This window comes from Oncorhynchus mykiss, chromosome 12 (genome assembly GCF_057628025.1).
Source record: "Oncorhynchus mykiss isolate SJ-2025 chromosome 12, ASM5762802v1, whole genome shotgun sequence".
Lineage (NCBI taxonomy): Eukaryota > Metazoa > Chordata > Actinopteri > Salmoniformes > Salmonidae > Oncorhynchus > Oncorhynchus mykiss.
Window position 1 is genome coordinate 56,603,396 of NC_143033.1, and position 18,477 is coordinate 56,621,872.

General features: G+C 41.8%; 1 protein-coding gene across 17 annotated transcripts in view; it reads left to right on the forward strand.

The window, feature by feature from the left end:
- Nucleotides 1-206: 206 nt before the first annotated feature.
- Nucleotides 207-18,477, forward strand: part of LOC110537815 (ankyrin repeat and KH domain-containing protein 1) — a 54,940-nt gene continuing 36,669 nt past the window's right edge. For 8 of the 17 annotated variants that reach the window (XR_016485132.1, XR_016485131.1, XM_021624216.3 and 5 more), the window contains exons 1-4: nt 207-774; nt 13,124-13,277; nt 16,115-16,271; nt 16,672-16,834. Coding sequence is in view for 15 of the 17 variants with exons in the window: in XM_021624216.3 (XP_021479891.2) it covers nt 508-774; nt 13,124-13,277; nt 16,115-16,271; nt 16,672-16,834 (741 nt within the window). In the remaining 2 variants the exon portion in view is untranslated. The remainder of the gene's footprint in view (nt 775-13,123; nt 13,278-16,114; nt 16,272-16,671; nt 16,835-18,477) is intronic. The other 9 variants (XM_021624218.3, XM_090192818.1, XM_090192816.1 and 6 more) reach the window with 3 other exon arrangements.

Below are 18,477 nucleotides of genomic sequence, written 5' to 3' on the forward strand. Positions count from 1 at the left end.
AATTAACAGTGGACAGACAAATGCATTAATTGGTAGCAGTGACTGACATGAAAATGGAACAAAGTAATCACTTATTATTATTGATAGGTGCAATGATTGGCGTATCACGAAAGTTGGACTTTTTAATACAGTGCTAGGGTCCAATCGTCTCCCAAATATTCCGTTTTAAGGCGTTAAATAGAAAAGCCTTTTCGTAAACCTACCTTGACGTCGTGTGCGTTACTCTGACAAACCGTATCCAACCATATTCTATCCAACCATATGTCGGTAGTATATTTTCCTGACCAATAATATGCATGATTCTGAATAGAGGCGGGGTAAGAAACAACTTGAGCAAAGTAGTTAGGTTGTTAGAAAGTTAATGGCTAGGGGGAAAGAGATTCTCTTCTCGATTCAGGAGTTGCTGGATTTTTCTGAAGTATAAACATAATTACTAAAATAGCAACAACCCCAAAGAAAGTTTAAGACAATATTGAGTTAATTAGAATACAAAATACTAAGAGAAGTATGCAGGATGCAGTAGCCGGGGCGGCAATGCTGACGGACGGCTTCGAGGACGAGATTGACTCGGTGACTCCTCGATCCTCTGGAATGGGGCTTGGAACCACACCAGGAGCCAGACTCGGGGGCCTAGGGATTGGTGTTGGTGGAAAGAAAGTCCGCTTATTTGGAGAGGCTGGTGGGCCTGCAGCTGACAGGCTTGATTTCAAACTCGCTGCGGCCGCGGTGCTTTCCTCCGGCCCCGGATCTGGCAGCGACGACGAAGTGTCTGAGGTAAGCCACTCATGCTAGCTAACCCAGCGAAACTGGGCAAGAAGATTCATGTTAGTCAACGTTCCCTACGAAAAGCCCGTTGGTTTCGACGATATTTTTTTTAACCCTCGTTAATTTCTTCTATCAACTAAAATAGTATCAGTCAGATTTATTGTATGTTGGCTGATAGTTTGCAAAGTCTATTGACCAGCAAGCTTGCGACATGTTTTGTTTTTTTGACATGATATTAGCAATATTTTGGCGGAGGCTTCGATCTAGGCCTAACGTAGTACTGTGGCAGTACACACACAGCGCCATCAACTGCTAGCTAACTAGCTAGCAAATTATTGAAATGTAGCTAGCTAAGATCAGGTACACGTTTGTTAGTCTGTTTATGTCAAACTAACCAATTGTTTTGAACAGGTAGGTGAAGACAAGTCGTTCTAGCTCCTGTTAGATATAATAACTGGCATGCAATCATACATCCGCTTATTCACTGTCACCCCAGTTGTCTATTTAGTTCTAACGTTAGCTGGCTAGGCACATTTTCCCTCCTCTCAGAATAGCACGCTAAGTAGTTACAGTAACAAGTCCTCATGACTTAACACGTAGTTTTATACATTTTTACAGGTACTTCGCTATGGTTGATGGCACACTTGCCAAACTCAACACAGCCTGATATGTTTGCTACAAGCTTGATGTTGAGCTGTCAGTGAGTGGTGGTGGTGATGCAACATATCATCCAGTAACTTCAAGGGTTAGAAATGTCCCAGTGATCAAATCAAACGTGACATTTTAGAGTTAGCAAATTATTTTCTCTACCTATTCTGGTCTCTAACCATTTTCATGTTATTGTTTAGGTTTTGTAATTAAAATAACGAATCTCATATGTATGATCAATTAATGTAAAACATATTTATTTGTATGTTCAAGGCAACACACTCACACATTGGAATGGGTACCTTTTCATGTGATGAGCAAAAATGAACTACAGAATTGCAAGAATTTTTGATTTGTGTACACTTAATAATACTTTTGTCTGTTTATTTGACCTATTTCACACTTGTACAAGTGTTATACGCATGTGTTAATTTGATTTTGTTTGTTGCATATCCCAACTCTTCATGAGACACCCTCGGAGAGTGGGGTCACGTCCAGGGTCAGCCATTATCGACGGTGACCCTGGAGCAATTAGGGTTAAGTTACTTGCTCAAGGGTTGTGACTTGAGGGAGTACAGCTACAACTGGAAGTGGCTTCTCGTAGCATGTTAGGAGAGCATTTTAGCTAACCTAAACTGTTTTCCTAACCTGCCTCGTTAATTATCCTAACATGCTACGAAAAAGTAACTTCTGGTCGTAGCTGTACTCCCTCAAGTCAGAACCATGCTCAAGGACACATCAAATGCTAACCTCTCCTGTTATTGGTAATGGTGAGGAGTAAGCATCTTGCGGGTATGGTCTTTTTGCCTCTAACTTTGTTACTCATCCTTATTCTCAATTAATTCAGGATAGTCCGTAATCATGGTAGCAGCCACTTTAATGTAGAAGAATTTAGAAACATATTATATTCATATAAAAGTGACTCCAAAATGACAGTACATTATTTACCATTCATTTCTATTGGGTACAAAATAATTTGAAACAACCAAAACAAACAGCAAATGCATCCAACAAGTTTGTAGTCACAAGCTTTATTTAGTCATTGTGTGGTAGAAATATATGACCAAATGCTAAACATTTGACTACTTTAATACACAGGCCTTCAAGTTCATTTGTCCTAATACTTTTGGTTCCCTATAATGGCGGGGACTATGTACAAAAAGTGCTGTGATTTCTAAAAGGTTTACCCCATATGAATGCTCTCAAATTAAAGTTGACAGTCTGCACTTTAACCTCATAGCAGGGTCCAATGGTAACTTTTTTTTCACTGGCCCATTCAGGCCAGCTGGCCAAAAATGTTCTGGCCGGATCAGAAATTCTACATGGGGTAATTTGTAAATACATTAGGGTCATGCAGGGCCTAGGTTTACATGCTTTATACACTGCTCAAAAAATAAAGGGAACACTTAAACAACACAATGTAACTCCAAGTCAATCACACTTCTGTGAAATCAAACTGTCCACTTAGGAAGCAACACTGATTGACAATACATTTCACTTGCTGTTGTGCAAATGGAATAGACAACAGGTGGAAATTATAGGCAAGTAGCAAGACATCCCCAATAAGGGAGTGGTTCTGCAGGTGGGGACCACAGACCACTTCTTAGTTCCTATGCTTCCTGGCTGATGTTTTGGTCACTTTTGATTGCTGGCGGTGCTTTCACTCTAGTGGTAGCATGAGATGGAGTCTACAACCCACACAAGTGGCTCAGGTAGTGCAGCTCATCCAGGATGGCACATCAATGCGAGCTGTGGCAAGGAGGTTTGCTGTGTCTGTCAGCGTAGTGTCCAGAGCATGGAGGCGCTACCAGGAGACAGGCCAGTACATCAGGAGACGTGGAGGAGGCCGTAGGAGGGCAACAACCCAGCAGCAGGACCGCTACCTCCTCCTTTGTGCAAGGAGGAGCACTGCCAGAGCCCTGCAAAATGACCTCCAGCAGGCCACAAATGTGCATGTGTCTGCTCAAATGGTCAGAAACAGAATCCGTGAGGGTGGTATGAGGGCCCGATGTCCACAGGTGGGGGTTGTGCTTACAGCCCAACACCGTGCAGGACGTTTGGCATTTGCCAGAGAACACCAAGATTGGCAAATTTGCCACTGGCGCCCTGTGGTCTTCACAGATGAAAGCAGGTTCACACTGAGCACGTGACAGAGTCTGGAGACGCCGTGGAGAACGTTCTGCTGCCTGCAACATCCTCCAGCATGACCGGTTTGGCGGTGGGTCAATCATGGTGTGGGGTGGCATGTCTTTGGGGGGTGCACAGCCCTCCATGTGCTCGCCAGAGGTAGCCTGACTGCCATTAGGTACCGAGATGAGATCCTCAGACCCCTGGTGAGACCATATGCTGGTGCGGTTGGCCCTGGGTTCTCCCTAATGCCAGACAATGCTAGACCTCATGTGGCTGGAGTGTGTCAGCAGTTCCTGCAAGAGGAAGGTATTGATGCTATGGACTGGCCCGCCCGTTCCCCAGACCTGAATCCAATTGAGCACATCTGGGACATCGTGTCTCGCTCCATCCACCACAGACTGTCCAGGAGTTGGCGGATGCTTTAGTCCAGGTCTGGGAGGAGATCCCTCAGGAGACCATCCGCCACCTCATCAGGAGCATGCCCAGGCGTTGAAGGGAGGTCATACAGGCACGTGGAGACCACACACACTACTGAGCCTCATTTTGACTTGTTTTAAGGACATTCCATCAAAGTTGGATCAGCCTGTAGTGTGGTTTTCCACTTTAATTTTGAGTGTGACTCCAAATCCAGACCTCCATGGGTTGTTAAATTTGATTTCCATTGATAATTTTTGTGTGATTTTGTTGTCAGCACATTCAACTATGTAAAGAAAAAAGTATTTAATAAGAATATTTCATTCATTCAGATCTAGGATGTGTTATTTTAGTGTTCCCTTTATTTTTTTGAGCAGTGTATATATATGCTGTTTGGTTATGGTATGTATTAAAAAGCTGTGTAATATAATTTAGCAATATAAGACCATTATTCTTTCACATTTAATTATATTAATTGCATTCAATGAACTTTTGTTTCTGAGGTATGTCAAATTTTTTTGAACATCCCATAATAGGTTGTTAAAAAGTTTATTTCAAAAGAGATATCAATCTGGCTAGGGGCAACAGTATCAACAGTATGTTCAGAATTGAAGGTTTATTTTTGTAAGTCACTTTCCCTATAATAAATAAGCTCAGCAAGTGGATTGAGTGCTTCTTTTTACTCTAGACAGCTCATGTGGGCTGTGTGAATGCATCAATTCATGTACTGCTCGAGTGCTAAAGATGTGAGTTGCGACGAGAGTGGTTGAATTAACGGTCAATCATACTGCTCAAGTACAAATAGCATGACTTTTCTGCATGTAGTCTTCAATGGCAGACTGCAATAGAGCAGGTAAATGTCAAACTGATACGTCAAAATGGGCTGAGTGCTGGTCTTGTCGGGACAGTGACAGACGAGATCCACTAGCCCAACACATGGTTTTACTGGCCCCAGGTCAGCGGGGCATCATTAATGTCAGACCCTGCTCAGTCATTGTATCATTTCAAATCCAGTGCTGGAGTACAGAGCCAAAATAACAAAAATGTCATTGTCCAAATATTTTTGGACCTCACTTTATACCCAAAATTACTTTACTCATTTTCCTTTTCTGTATTTTGATATTTCATGCAGGTTCGTTGACTTCTAGTCAGGGAAAACATTTTGAGAAATAATTTTTTTAGTCAGCTGTTAAAGGGTTTCTATCAATAATTGACGTCATGTATAAAAATAAGTGATAATAAAATAATGTTTTTTAGTCATTGATGAAAATACCAGTTGATGGAAATACATTTGACTGTCATGCTTATCGGACTATTGTATAATTTTTATTTTGTGTGCATTTTCGTTAGTTATCCAACACAACTGTCGCACGCTCTCAGCATACAGATCCTGTTTTGAGCGGTATTTCTCCTGCTCAAACCTCAGCTGATTGCTGCTGGAGTAAAATGTGATTTTATAAGCCAATTTATTGTGCAACAATTCTAAATGTAATCGGCGTTAAAAACAGTTTTGGTGCACAATTGAAAAGAGCAACAATTTTTTTTTTTCTCAACTGGTTATTGAAGCGAGCCTCCCATTCAAGTGCAGGCAACCGGCTATCAAGCACATCACTCACCACTTTACAATGTGAGCTGGAGGCAGTATGCAATTTGAAACCATACTTAATTGTTTGAAACCAGAATGTTTTATTTCATATTATAAGTCACGTCTTACCTTGCTTCAAAGTAGCCTATTCGCAGAATCCGACCATGGAAACAGAGGCATTTATTTTATGACTTCATAGTCGGCATGTGAGTTTCAAGTTTGGGGAAGCTTACAATTGATCCTGCCATTTCTACCATTCTGCGTGCCAGTTATAATTTTTATATGCACATTTTTGTGGAAAGTTTAAATTCAATAATAACTTTATCAAAATTATAATCAACTAATGTTAGATCACCAGACTCTGCCATATGGACACATTGATATACTGGGATCCATTGGCGACTAAAGAAAAGAGCGCATGGAACTCATAGCCTATAGGCCAATGCAGCAGTAGGCCTATACAGTGCAAAGTATTCATACCCCTTGAATTATTCCATATGTTGTGTTACAGCCTGAATTCAAAATGTATTTTTCTCACCCATTTACACACTGTCGTTTCTCGTTGCTTATTTGAGCTGTTCTTGCCATAATATGGTCTTTTACTAAATCAAATCTTGTCACATACACGTACTTAGTAGATGTTATTGCGGGTGTAGCGAAATGCTTGTGTTTCTAGCTCTAACAGTGCAGTAATATCTAACAATTTCACAACAATACACACACCTAAAGGAATGGAATTAAGAATATAATACATTTTGGGCGAGCAATGTCAGTGGCATAGACTTAGATACAGTATATAAATATGAGATGAGTAATGCAAAATATGTAAACATTATTAAAGTGGCCAGTGATTCCAAGTCTGTATATAGGATAGCAGCCTCTAATGTGCTGGTTATGGCCTTTTAACAGTCTGATGGCCTTGAGATAGAAGCTGTTTTTCAGTCTCTCCGTCCCAGCTTTGATGAGCGCCCACAGTCCTTGGTGGCACTGTATTATTCTAAAAGCGGGCAAAGAAGGTGATTAGCTTGTCCGGAAGCAAGATGCCGGTGTCTGCAACGTGGCTGGTTTTCCCTTTGTAGTCCGTGATTGTCTGTAGACCCTGCCACATACGTCTCGTGTCTGAGACGTTGAATTGCGACTCCACTTTGTCTCTATACGGACGTTTTGACTGTTTGATTGATTGCCCTTACGGAGGAAATAACGACACTGTTTGTATTCTGCCACATTCCCAGTCTTGCTCGGTTAAATTTAATGGTTCGCTCTTTCAGTTTTGAGCGAGTGCTGCCATCTATCCACGGTTTCTGGTTAGGGTAGGTTTCAAAAGTCACTTCCAGATTATCTTAGTCACCGTATCAGTATATAAGAGTTGAAGAGTGGATTCCGATTGGTCAGACCAGCGTTGAATTGTCCTAAGCACGGGTTCTTTTTGTTTGAGTTTCTGCCTAATAGGAAGGGAGGAACCAAATGGAGTTGTGCTCAGATTTGCCGAAGGGAGGGCGGGGGAGGGCCTTGTAGGCATCCCAGAAGTTGGAGTAGCAGTGGTTGAATGTTTTAGCAGCGTGAGAACTACAGTCAATGTGTTGATAGAATTTCGGCATTCTTTTCCTCGTTTGCTTTGTTAAAATCCCCAGCTACAATAAATGTGGCCTCAGGATATGTGGGTTCCAGTGGGCATAAAGTTTAGTGAAGTTCTTTGAGGGCCTTCGGAGTATCGGCTTGGGGGGGGGGAGATACACACGGCTGTGACTATAACCAAAGAGAATTCTCTTGGGAGGTAATACAGTTGGGATTTGATTGAGGTATTCTAGGTCAGGTGAACAAAAGGACTTGAGTTCCTGTGTGTTATCTCAATTACACCATACGTCGTTAATCATAAAACATACACCCCCCCCTTCTTCCCGGAGGGAGATTTATTCCTGTTTGCGCGATGAACTGAGACCCCCGATTAATCAGCCAATTTATTTATATGAAATGTTTTACTATTATTCAATTTTTATTTTTCGATATATACAGTGCCTTGTGAAAGTATTCGGCCCCCTTGAACTTTGCGACCTTTTGCCACATTTCAGGCTTCAAACATAAAGATATAAAACTGTATTTTTTTGTGACGAATCAACAAGTGGGACACAATCATGAAGTGGAACGACATTTATTGGATATTTCAAACTTTTTTAACAAATCAAAAACTGAAAAATTGGGCGTGCAAAATTATTCAGCCCCCTTAAGTTAATACTTTGTAGCGCCACCTTTTGCTGCGATTACAGCTGTAAGTCGCTTGGGGTATGTCGCTATCAGTTTTGCATATCGAGAGACTGACATTTTTTCCCATTCCTCCTTGCAAAACAGCTCGAGCTCACTGAGGTTGGATGGAGAGCATTTGTGAACAGCAGTTTTCAGTTCTTTCCACAGATTCTCGATTGGATTCAGGTCTGGACTTTGACTTGGCCATTCTAACACCTGGATATGTTTATTATTGAACCATTCCATTGTAGATTTTGCTTTATGTTTTGGATCATTGTCTTGTTGGAAGACAAATTTCCTTCCCAGTCTCAGGTCTTTTGCAGACTCCATCAGGTTTTTTTCCAGAATGGTCCTGTATTTGGCTCCATCCATCTTCCCATCAATTTTAACCATCTTCCCTGTCCCTGCTGAAGAAAAGCAGACCCAAACCATGATGCTGCCACCACCATGTTTGACAGTGGGGATGGTGTGTTCAGCTGTGTTGCTTTTACGCCAAACATAACGTTTTGCATTGTTGCCAAAAAGTTCAATTTTGGTTTCATCTGACCAGAGCACCTTCTTCCACATGTTTGGTGGGTCTCCCAGTTGGCTTGTGGCAAACTTTAAACAACACTTTTTATGGATATCTTTAAGAAATGGCTTTCTTCTTGCCACTCTTCCATAAAGGCCAGATTTGTGCAATATACAACTGATTGTTGTCCTATGGACAGAGTCTCCCACCTCAGCTGTAGATCTCTGTAGTTCATCCAGAGTGATCATGGGCCTCTTGGCTGCATCTCTGATCAGTCTTCTCCTTGTATGAGCTGAAAGTTTAGAGGGACGGCCAGGTCTTGGTAGATTTGCAGTGGTCTGATACTCCTTCCATTTCAATATTATCGCTTGCACAGTGCTCCTTGGGATGTTTAAAGCTTGGGAAATCTTTTTGTATCCAAATCCGGCTTTAAACTTCTTCACAACAGTATCTCGGACCTGCCTGGCGTGTTCCTTGTTCTTCATGATGCTCTCTGCGCTTTTAACGGACCTCTGAGACTATCACAGTGCAGGTGCATTTATACGGAGACTTGATTACACACAGGTGGATTGTATTTATCATCATTAGTTATTTAGGTCAACATTGGATCATTCAGAGATCCTCACTGAACTTCTGGAGAGAGTTTGCTGCACTGAAAGTAAAGGGGCTGAATAATTTTGCACGCCCAATTTTTCAGTTTTTGATTTGTTAAAAAAGCTTGAAATATCCAATAAATGTTGTTCCACTTCATGATTGTGTCCCACTTGTTGTTGATTCTTCACAAAAAAATACATTTTTATATCTTTATGTTTGAAGCCTGAAATGTGGCAAAAGGTCGCAAAGTTCAAGGGGGCCGAATACTTTCGCAAGGCACTGTACCTGTCTATTTGTGGATTAAGTCACCCTGATTAAATTCTTATGGCTGCCATCCCGTTAACGGGATAATTGTCATCAACAACTGCTGAAATGCATAGCGCCACATTCAAATAATATTACCAAAAATATTTATATTCATGAAATCACAAGTGCAATATAGCAAAACACAGCTTAGCCTTTTGTTAATCCACCTGTCATGTCAGATTTTGAAAATATGCTTTACAGTGAAAACAATCCAAGCATTTGTACGTTTATCGATCTCTCAACAAAACATTATGTACACCTAGCATCAAGTAGCATGGTCAGAAAAATCAGAAAAGCAATCAAATTAATAATTTACCTTTGATGAATCTTCGGATGTTTTCACTCACGAGACTCCCAGTTACACAAATGTTCCTTTTGTTCCATAAAGATATTTTTTATATCCAAAATACCTCAGTTTGTTTGGCGTGTTATGTTCAGAAATCCACAGGAAAGAGCGGTCACGACAACGCAGAAAAATCCGTAATGTCCACAGAAACATGTCAAATGTTTTTTATAATCAATCCTCAGGTTGTTTTTAAAATATACAATCGTTAATATATCAACCGCAACTGTCTTTTTCAGTCAGAGGGAAAGGCAATGGCTACCCAAACTCTGTTATGCATACAAAACGCTGCTGGCACCCGGCCAGGCCATACAATGACGCAATGTTATCTTTCTCGCTCATTTTTCAAAATAAAAGCCTGAAACTATGTCTCAAGACTGACACCTTGACGAAGCGATAGGAAAAGGAATCTGGTTGATATCCCTTTAAATGGAGCAAAGACAGGCTATGGAACATGTAATTTTCAAAATTGAAGCCCTTACTGGTTTGATTTCCCTCTGGGTTTCGCCTGCAATATCAGTTCTGTGACACTCACAGACAATATTTTGACAGTTTTGGACACTTTAGTGTTTTCTATCCAATACTAATAATAATATGCATATATTAGCAACTGAGACTGAGGAGCAGGCCGTTTAGTTTGGGCAACTTATTCATCCAAGCTACTCAATACTGCCCCCCAGCCATAAGAAGTTAACTCTTTAGTCATATCCCAGTTTACCTATTTGCTTATGGTCCTGTCTACACCTAGCTGCTTTTAAAAAAAAATATTATACGAGCCAAAAATATTCAATTTAATTTGGAACAGCAAGACAAAATTAAGACATGCCTATTTTATATAATGAATATGAATTTGGAGGGCAGAAATGATTCAATTTTAAAGCATTAGACCTCTCACTAAAATGTGTCAGTCATACAAAAGTTATACTTAAATCCGAACTGGTTCTCTTCCAGATTAGTAAAATGTCTCACTCCATGTTCACGAATGGCCTTTTTCACTTTTCAACTGTTCACTTTCGGTTATTTGAAAATGTAATCTCCAAAATATCGTTATTTGTGAAACAAGCCATTGAACGTTGGTTGCAATTTCAGTTTAGTCCACCAGAAAAGACAGAACAAATATTACAACAAATATTATGGTTAAACTGAAATATACAGTAGGGCAAAAAAGTATTAGTCAGCCACCAATTGTGCAAGTTCTCCCACTTAAAAATATGTAATTTTCATCATAGGTACACTTCAACTATGACAGACAAAATGAGAAAAAAAATCCAGAAAATCACATAGTAGGATTTTTTTCTGAATTTATTTACAAATTATGGTGGAAAATAAGTATGCACACACATTTAGAACATAATAGAAGCACAAGCATTTCGCTACACTCGCATTATCATCTGCTAACCATGTCTGTGACAAATAAAATTTGATTTGATTTGCGTTGAAGGTTCGAGTACTGGACCATGTTAGTGTCCGCCCTGAGATTTGAAGGTTGGGACTTCGATCCCTGGCCGAGTCTTACCAAAGACTGTAAATATGGCACCCAGTGCGAGCGTCTCTCTGCTTGGCACTTGGCATTAACAAGATAGTCTGTTGCAGGGCTTTAACTCCATTATTTTGTCCTTTCCAGGGGGTGTACTTGTACATCAAGCTGACTCAAGCTACAGAAACTGACAAACTACTGACTGCAACTACTGCTCGGGTCTGTACCAGTTCTGGTCAGGCTCCTGCTCCTATGAGCTGCTGCTGCTCGCAAAAGCCACCACTCGTGCAAGGCTACTTACTTTGAGTACTGTAGCAGCTCAGCACTGTACTGTATTGTCAGTGTGTGTCTGATGGTCAGGGGTCGACTAGACTATTGGACAGGAAACTTTTAATTACAGAAAGGACCAGTGTTGTGTACAACTGTAGGTTATCACTACAGGCTACAAGTCACTACAAGTTATGTGTATGTTTTTGTGGCCACTGACTTGCAGGCAATCTCTTGTGCGCAGTACTTTTTGTTTTTCATTGTCATAAGGTTCACATGGTGGCAAGTCAGATATTAGATGGCATATGTAAGTACTGGTTAATGCTCGAGCTTAACATTATGCATTTGGCAAAATAGTGTACACAATAGATTGATTGTGTGGGAATGATGCCAATATTTAGACCTTTTTTTGTTATTCTACCATCTTAGAAATTATTGTAACTAATAACCTTAGCAAACATGAGTTTATTGTTGGAATGTCATTGAATGTGACAATGTTGTTTTTCCTCATTGTGCTCCGGCTGAGAGAGGTTCTCAGAAGTGCAGGATCATTTTGCAGAAGAGGGATTTGACCAAGGAAGCTTAGCCAGATTGTTGGGAGCAATGATGTCATGTTTCTTGACAATTATTAATCGTCTTCTATTTAACTCAGCATTCTGTGATTGAGTTTCTCCTTACCAGCGCCCATTACCCGCAATTTCCTTGCAGACTAAGTGTAATATAAGATAACGTAATGTAAGATCATTTACAGGCTCCATCTCTCTGCCGCTCCCTGCATCAGTGTCTCTCTCTTACACACTTGCGCAGACAGACATGCATGGACGAGGTAATGAGTCACTTTTTTGGACGTGGTCTCTTGTCCTGTGCTCTTGTTCAGACACACCCCCTGAGACAGATGCTTCCCTGAGTTGAAGCACAGAGCACAACAGTTCCAGCTCTGCCGCAGCCTCAGCAGTGAGAAATACCCCAGTATGGTTTCAATTATATTCACCAGTTTGATCATTTTTCTCTGAGAGCGCCATTCGTGAAAGAAAAATGTGAACCTTCTCTCCTTCCAACTCGGTTCCATTCATTGGGTCATTTCTTTTGACCTCTGCTTTTCAGGTCCCTTTGCACCAGGGATGCTTGTTGATATCATGCAGTATATCATGGAGTTGTCGGTTGTCCAGTCTGTAAAGAACATTGTAGGGATAGTGTACGATTGGGTGTGTTTGTGTGAGTAAACCGATTTGTGCTACATGAGCGGCTTTCAGTCTGCTGGTATTCGCGTGATCCAACACACAGCTGTGTCACTGAATGGTGACCGTGATGGCTGGGATGTGTTGGCTCTGCCCTCCCCTGTAGACCATGAAATGACAGATGGACAGAGCCAGCCTGCTGGGTGTCATGTCCAGTGCAGGATGTCCTGCCCTGATGGCCGTTAGGCAGGTGTATGGAGGTCAAGGTCGCAGGGAGGGGAGAGGAAACGCGCTGATCAGTTCATGTAATTCCACCAAGGCTCAGGTCCTAAGCACTGTACTGCTCCGTCTCCAGGCAACATGCTCGAGGGGGTGGAGCTTGGGGATTCTTTTTACTGGTGCCCTCGTGCCAATTACTAGACTATACCTGCCTGTGTAATCATGAAATGGACCTGCCCATACCTTCCTCAGAATATGCAGAAGCATTTTTTACATTTTATTTCCAGTGGTCATAAGATCATACAATACTGTATGATAGGAATCACTATTGTAATAACTATGTTTAATTGAGGCGATGGGTTTCTCCCAGCAATTGTATAGGGCAAAATGAGCATCAGCCATCCCTCCTGTCCTGACTATCTCTTGTGTTTCTCCTTGTCTCTAGGTGGAGTCCTTCATATTAGACCAGGAAGACCTGGACAACCCCATGCTAAAGACTGCGTCGGAGCTGCTCCTGTCCAGCGCTGCTGAAGGAGCTGACCTCAGAACAGTGGACCCAGAAACACAAGCCAGGCTGGAGGCTCTGTTAGAAGCAGCCGGTACGTATAGTACAGGGCTATTGCTGGCTTTTGACCCCCCCCCCCCCGAACGGAAAAGCAGATTAGATAGAATTGTTGCCGGCCAAATTGACCGGGATAAAAAAAACGATCCCTTCGCAAAATAATGCTTTTTATTCATTGATGGAAATATCAGTCGATGTAAATGCATTTGTCCGCCATGCTTATCGGTCTATAGGTTCATTTAAAACATTTAGTGGAATTAAATTGGGCTGTATGTATTCGGTAGAGGTAATGTATCTCAATCATCGCACAGCATACAGAGCCTGTGGAATATCACTTGTCAGATAGCGCTAGAGCTGCTGCTGGAGTGAAAATAGCATTTATACATCCCAAGTCATTGCTCAACAGTAATTAAAGCAATCGCTATTTAAGCTGTTTCATATCAGCTGTCTTTTTCTGTCCTGAAACCAAAGGCCCAATCCTAGTCATATTAACAACCCATCCCAGTTGTTGCATCTTTAGATTCCCCCTCGTTTCTAACAGAGATCTTCGTCTGTCACATATGGAACTGCTCGTATCAGGTGTGCCGTTTAGAACCGTATTTCCCGCTAATTGCATGACGTTTTATTTGGCTGCTTCATTACAGGAGTTGCATGTTCTGTTAAGATGAATTACCATGATCTTAATATGATTTCTGTCATTCTGAGCACTGTGGTTGGAAGTCGTAATGGGTTACGCACCCAATGCATATGGGTCCGGTAAATTTCTCAAATGGCCAGTAAATTAAAATCCTTCCAGACACATTGTCCGGTGCCGCATTTTCCTAACGGAAACCCTGGCATAGTAGCACCACGATCTGACTCCTTCACCTAGTTTTATGAATGCCCCTGTTTTCAGACCTGCCCACATTTCGCCCTCTGCCATGCCCACTATGCATTTGAAGACATGTTAAATTACAACACCGTTGCATGGTAAGGCTGCCCAGTCGTATTCTTGTTATTGAATAGGACTGCTGGTCTTCTTTGATTTGTTTGAATGCCGAAACCCGCTTGAATCTCCGCCCAATAGAGTATAAATTTAAGCCTACAATTTTGCTGCAATTTAGTTAGTAGGCCTGTGTCTGGTGCTCGTTTCTGTTCCTGCCACTGTTGGGACATGACCCTGTAGGTGTGTGGAGTTGGCACGCTGCCAGGGAGAAATACCAACATCACAAACACTAGTGCTCGACACCAAAACAAGATTCTCTGCTACAACATAAACCCCTGCGTTTTCTTTTTTACTATGCTTTGCATCCGGTTGTGTTGTGGGTTCTGTAGTTCACCTTGGGAAAAAAAATCGAAATGATGATATTACAGTAAAGTTGGGGCGGCAGGTAGCCTAGTGGTTAGAGCGTTGGGCCAGTAACCGAAAAGTTGCTGGATCGAATCCCAGAGCTGACAAGGTAAAAATCTCTCGTTGTGCCCCTGAACAAGGCAGTTAACCCACTGATCCTATGCCGTCATTGTGAATAAGAATTTGTTCTTAACTGAAATGCCTAGTTAAATCAAATAAATAAATAAAAGTTGACTGCAGGGTGCTCACAGGCTAAGTGTCACAAGGTAATTATCAGACTGGTCACAACTGTCTCTCTCTGGCCTCAGTTGAGCTAAGCTGAATCAGACCATCAAAGCACTTAACCATGGTCTGTCAGTATAGAGCCACAGTCATTTAGAGAAAGAAAAGCTTTCTGGAACAATTAAAGAAGTTAATTGGTCTGATTTGATGTGCATGAAGCTGTGGTGTGCAGACGGTTAGCACATTAGCTGGTCCCCAGCAAGCCAGCCAGTCAGTCAGTGCATGGCGAGCTGGTACAGGCTAGCCCAGCCCATGAGATGAGAGGTAGCTAGGCTCTCTGGGACACCACGGGGGAGATTAACATGAACAATGGATTTCCATACAGCAGCAACAGCTCCCATCATGACTCAGCACTGGCCTTTAGTAGACTCTGTTGTTTCCGTACGTGTGTCTGCCTCCTGCCTATCTTTGTGTGTCTGTGTGTATGTGTCTTAGTGATTGTTTGTTCCTGTGTTTTTGTCAGTTCCTCTCTGTGTGGTGTGCGTGTCTGAACTGCTGCACATCTGTGTAACCAACCACGTGGCACGTGCAGTGGTTTTTGCATACCATAGGCAATATTGGGCTCATTCTTCTGTTAAGCCTCAACGTTGGCTGATCACCAGGCTCTGTTCCGTTGATTAGGTGTATGCACACTCTTAGTCATGTGTTCAGTTTCCCCAATTGATATTATCAGAAGCTATTTCTCCAATAGAAATCCCAGATCACACTTGTAGGCGATGTCATGTCGATGTTGGCAAGCTAAGCTCATGCGCAGAAACACGCCATTGGGTCTAACGGTCATCTCACTCCGAACTGCAGATATGCAGGCCATCAAATCAAAGGCACACCTTCGATACAAAGCTGTTTTTGATGAGAATGAAACATAACATGTTCCACTACTTAAGACATTGGCTCAAATCTAGGTTGTGCCTTTTAGATTTCGAGAAAATGAACAACTAAGGAATAATGTTTCACTTCTCATTGACTTCTCAAACCCCAAACCCTGGCCTGATCTGCCTTGTTTGTTTCGCAAGCGTTCCCGGAAGTCTCGCGCCTCTAGGTTTAAAAACTCCTCAACACTGTTCAGCACTTGATAATACAGACAGAATGTGTTCTTTGCACTGTGTCTTTGAACATGTTGCATGGTTGGAACATGGGCTAACCTATGCCTGTTTTGTGTGTGTTTTTATTTGGCCCGGCACTAACTGTGGATGCGTTTGTGGTCACTGCGGCTGTGCTGTGAATGCTGGTGACCCTCGATGCACGGCCCTGTGCCTATGAAGGCATTGGTAAACTGTCCACTGCCGATGGTAAAGCCTTTGCAGATCCAGAGGTGCTACGCCGCTTGACGTCGTCCGTGAGCTGTGCGCTGGATGAGGCTGCGGCTGCTCTCACACGCATGAGGGCTGAAAACACACTCAACACCAGCCAGGCAGACAAGTATGTATCTCTTCTGCTCTAGTAGTCTCATACCACAAAGGTGCATCACACCTTATTCTCACACCAGTAGAAAGATGTTCTTTAGGCCATATGTTTCCTTTGTGCTTTCTTCAAGTTAGTGTTTTCCCTCTTAGTGAACAGTTGACAATTCCTTAGATGAATACGTAACTGTGCTCGGACTCTGAATAGCCTTGTTGTCACAAATTAAATCAATCTTATACTGTTTTACTGAAACACTTTAAGGCCCCATATTGAGCCAAATGCAGTTCATGAAATGCATGTACAGCTCTGAGTGAGGCCTTTTTGTTTTAGGTGTGAATTGTGACAGCGCTCTGTAACCTTGTTTTCTGACCTGCTGTTGATTTGCCCTGTGCAGCCACAGTCCCAGTAATTGTAGCAGTCTGGTTATTTTCAGCCGTAGCTTGGCGGAGGCGTGCTCGGACGGGGATGTCAATGCCGTGAGGAAGCTGCTGGATGAGGGGCGGAGCGTCAACGAACACACGGAGGAGGGAGAGAGTCTGCTCTGCCTCGCCTGCTCCGCCGGATACTATGAACTCGCACAGGTAGAGTACACACACACACACAATTTAAATACTTTATTTCAAGGGCCGTTGACACAAGAAGACTCACAGGAACAAAAATAACCTTCTCCACCACACAGCTAGGCTGCCCGTAACCGCCTAAAGAGAGCAGTACTGAGGCAACTGCCTTGCTCTGGTCTTAGGAAGGCCTGCAGTCTGGAGACCATGTACAGTAAGCCTATGTACGTGGCTGAGACTGCCAAATATCAGTGCCACCAACCTGCATCTTTATCCCAGGTTGTGTAGGAGTGATATGAGAGGCTGGTATTTTAGGAGCATGTCTGCAAAAGCCTGCTCCTATCTAACAGTCGAATGAGCAGCCCACTTCCAGAATCAGCGCCTCCCCCACAGCAACAATCTCTGGCTCATTCGGCATACAAGAAAACACATTATCATCAACATCAAACCAGGCTCCTCTGACACACAACACACACTCTCATCTTTGTATTTTGAACTACTCTTATAAAACTGCTAGCATTGCCCTTACTTGCTTTTAATCCGTAGTTCCATCTAGTTCTGAAATCCAATACAGTTGTATTCAAATTAGGGCTGTTGTGATATGTGTGTGTGTGTGTGTGTATATACATACATGCATGCATGCGTAAGGCAGTAGTGACCAAGAAAAGCGCAAAGATAAATATTTAGTACCAGTCAAAAGTTTGAACACACCTACTCATTCAGGTTTTTTTTTAAACTATTTTCGTCATTGTAGAATAATAGTGAAGACATCAAAACTATGAAATAACACATATGGAATCAAGTTGTTGTTAGGGTTCGTTCCTTGGTCCTTGTCAATCATTGGCTCATTGGTGAAATTAGCATTATGACTGTCAACTTCTGAATTATTTAATTAAAGACAATCAGGATCACAGCACGCATGTTTTCCGAGTAAGTTCTGCATCAAAGGAAAGGTCCCGTGTTATTTTATCAAACCCGAAGTCCAGCGCTAGTGATGTCACGGCCTACGTCATTATCTTTTACTCATGCCTACACAGCTATATTAACAAGGCTTTTAGTGTGTTATCTAAAAAGCTTAGCAGTAACTGTCCAAGTTGGTTTATAGTGGAATGTCTGACTTGTCTTGTCTTTTACACTCCCCTGCAGAGTTCTGTCTCAGTCACACATTTCTCAGAGGGATCTCTTTATAAGAAGCAGAGAGAGAGAGAACTAGAAAACAACTTTGGAACAAAATTAAAACCTCATAATGTGTGTGTATATATATATATATATATATATATATATATATATATATATATATATATATATATATATATATATATATATATATATATATATATATATATATATATATATAGTTAATCTGTAGTCTAGGACCCTATACATGTAAGGAGGGAGGGGTCTTATAACCCCTCCCCTTCTATTAATACAACATAAGCATAATCAATTAATAATACATCAGTCATTTGGTACAGCCCCAATCATGACCCCTAGGTGAACCTCTAACATTGTAACCAAAAAAGAGAAGTGTTCAACAAATTAAAAAGTTATATTTGAGATTCTTCAAAGCAGCCACCCTTTGCTGTGATGACAGCTTTGCACACTCTTAGCATTATTTCAACCAGCTTCATGAGGAAGTCATCTGGAATGCATTTCAATTAACAGGT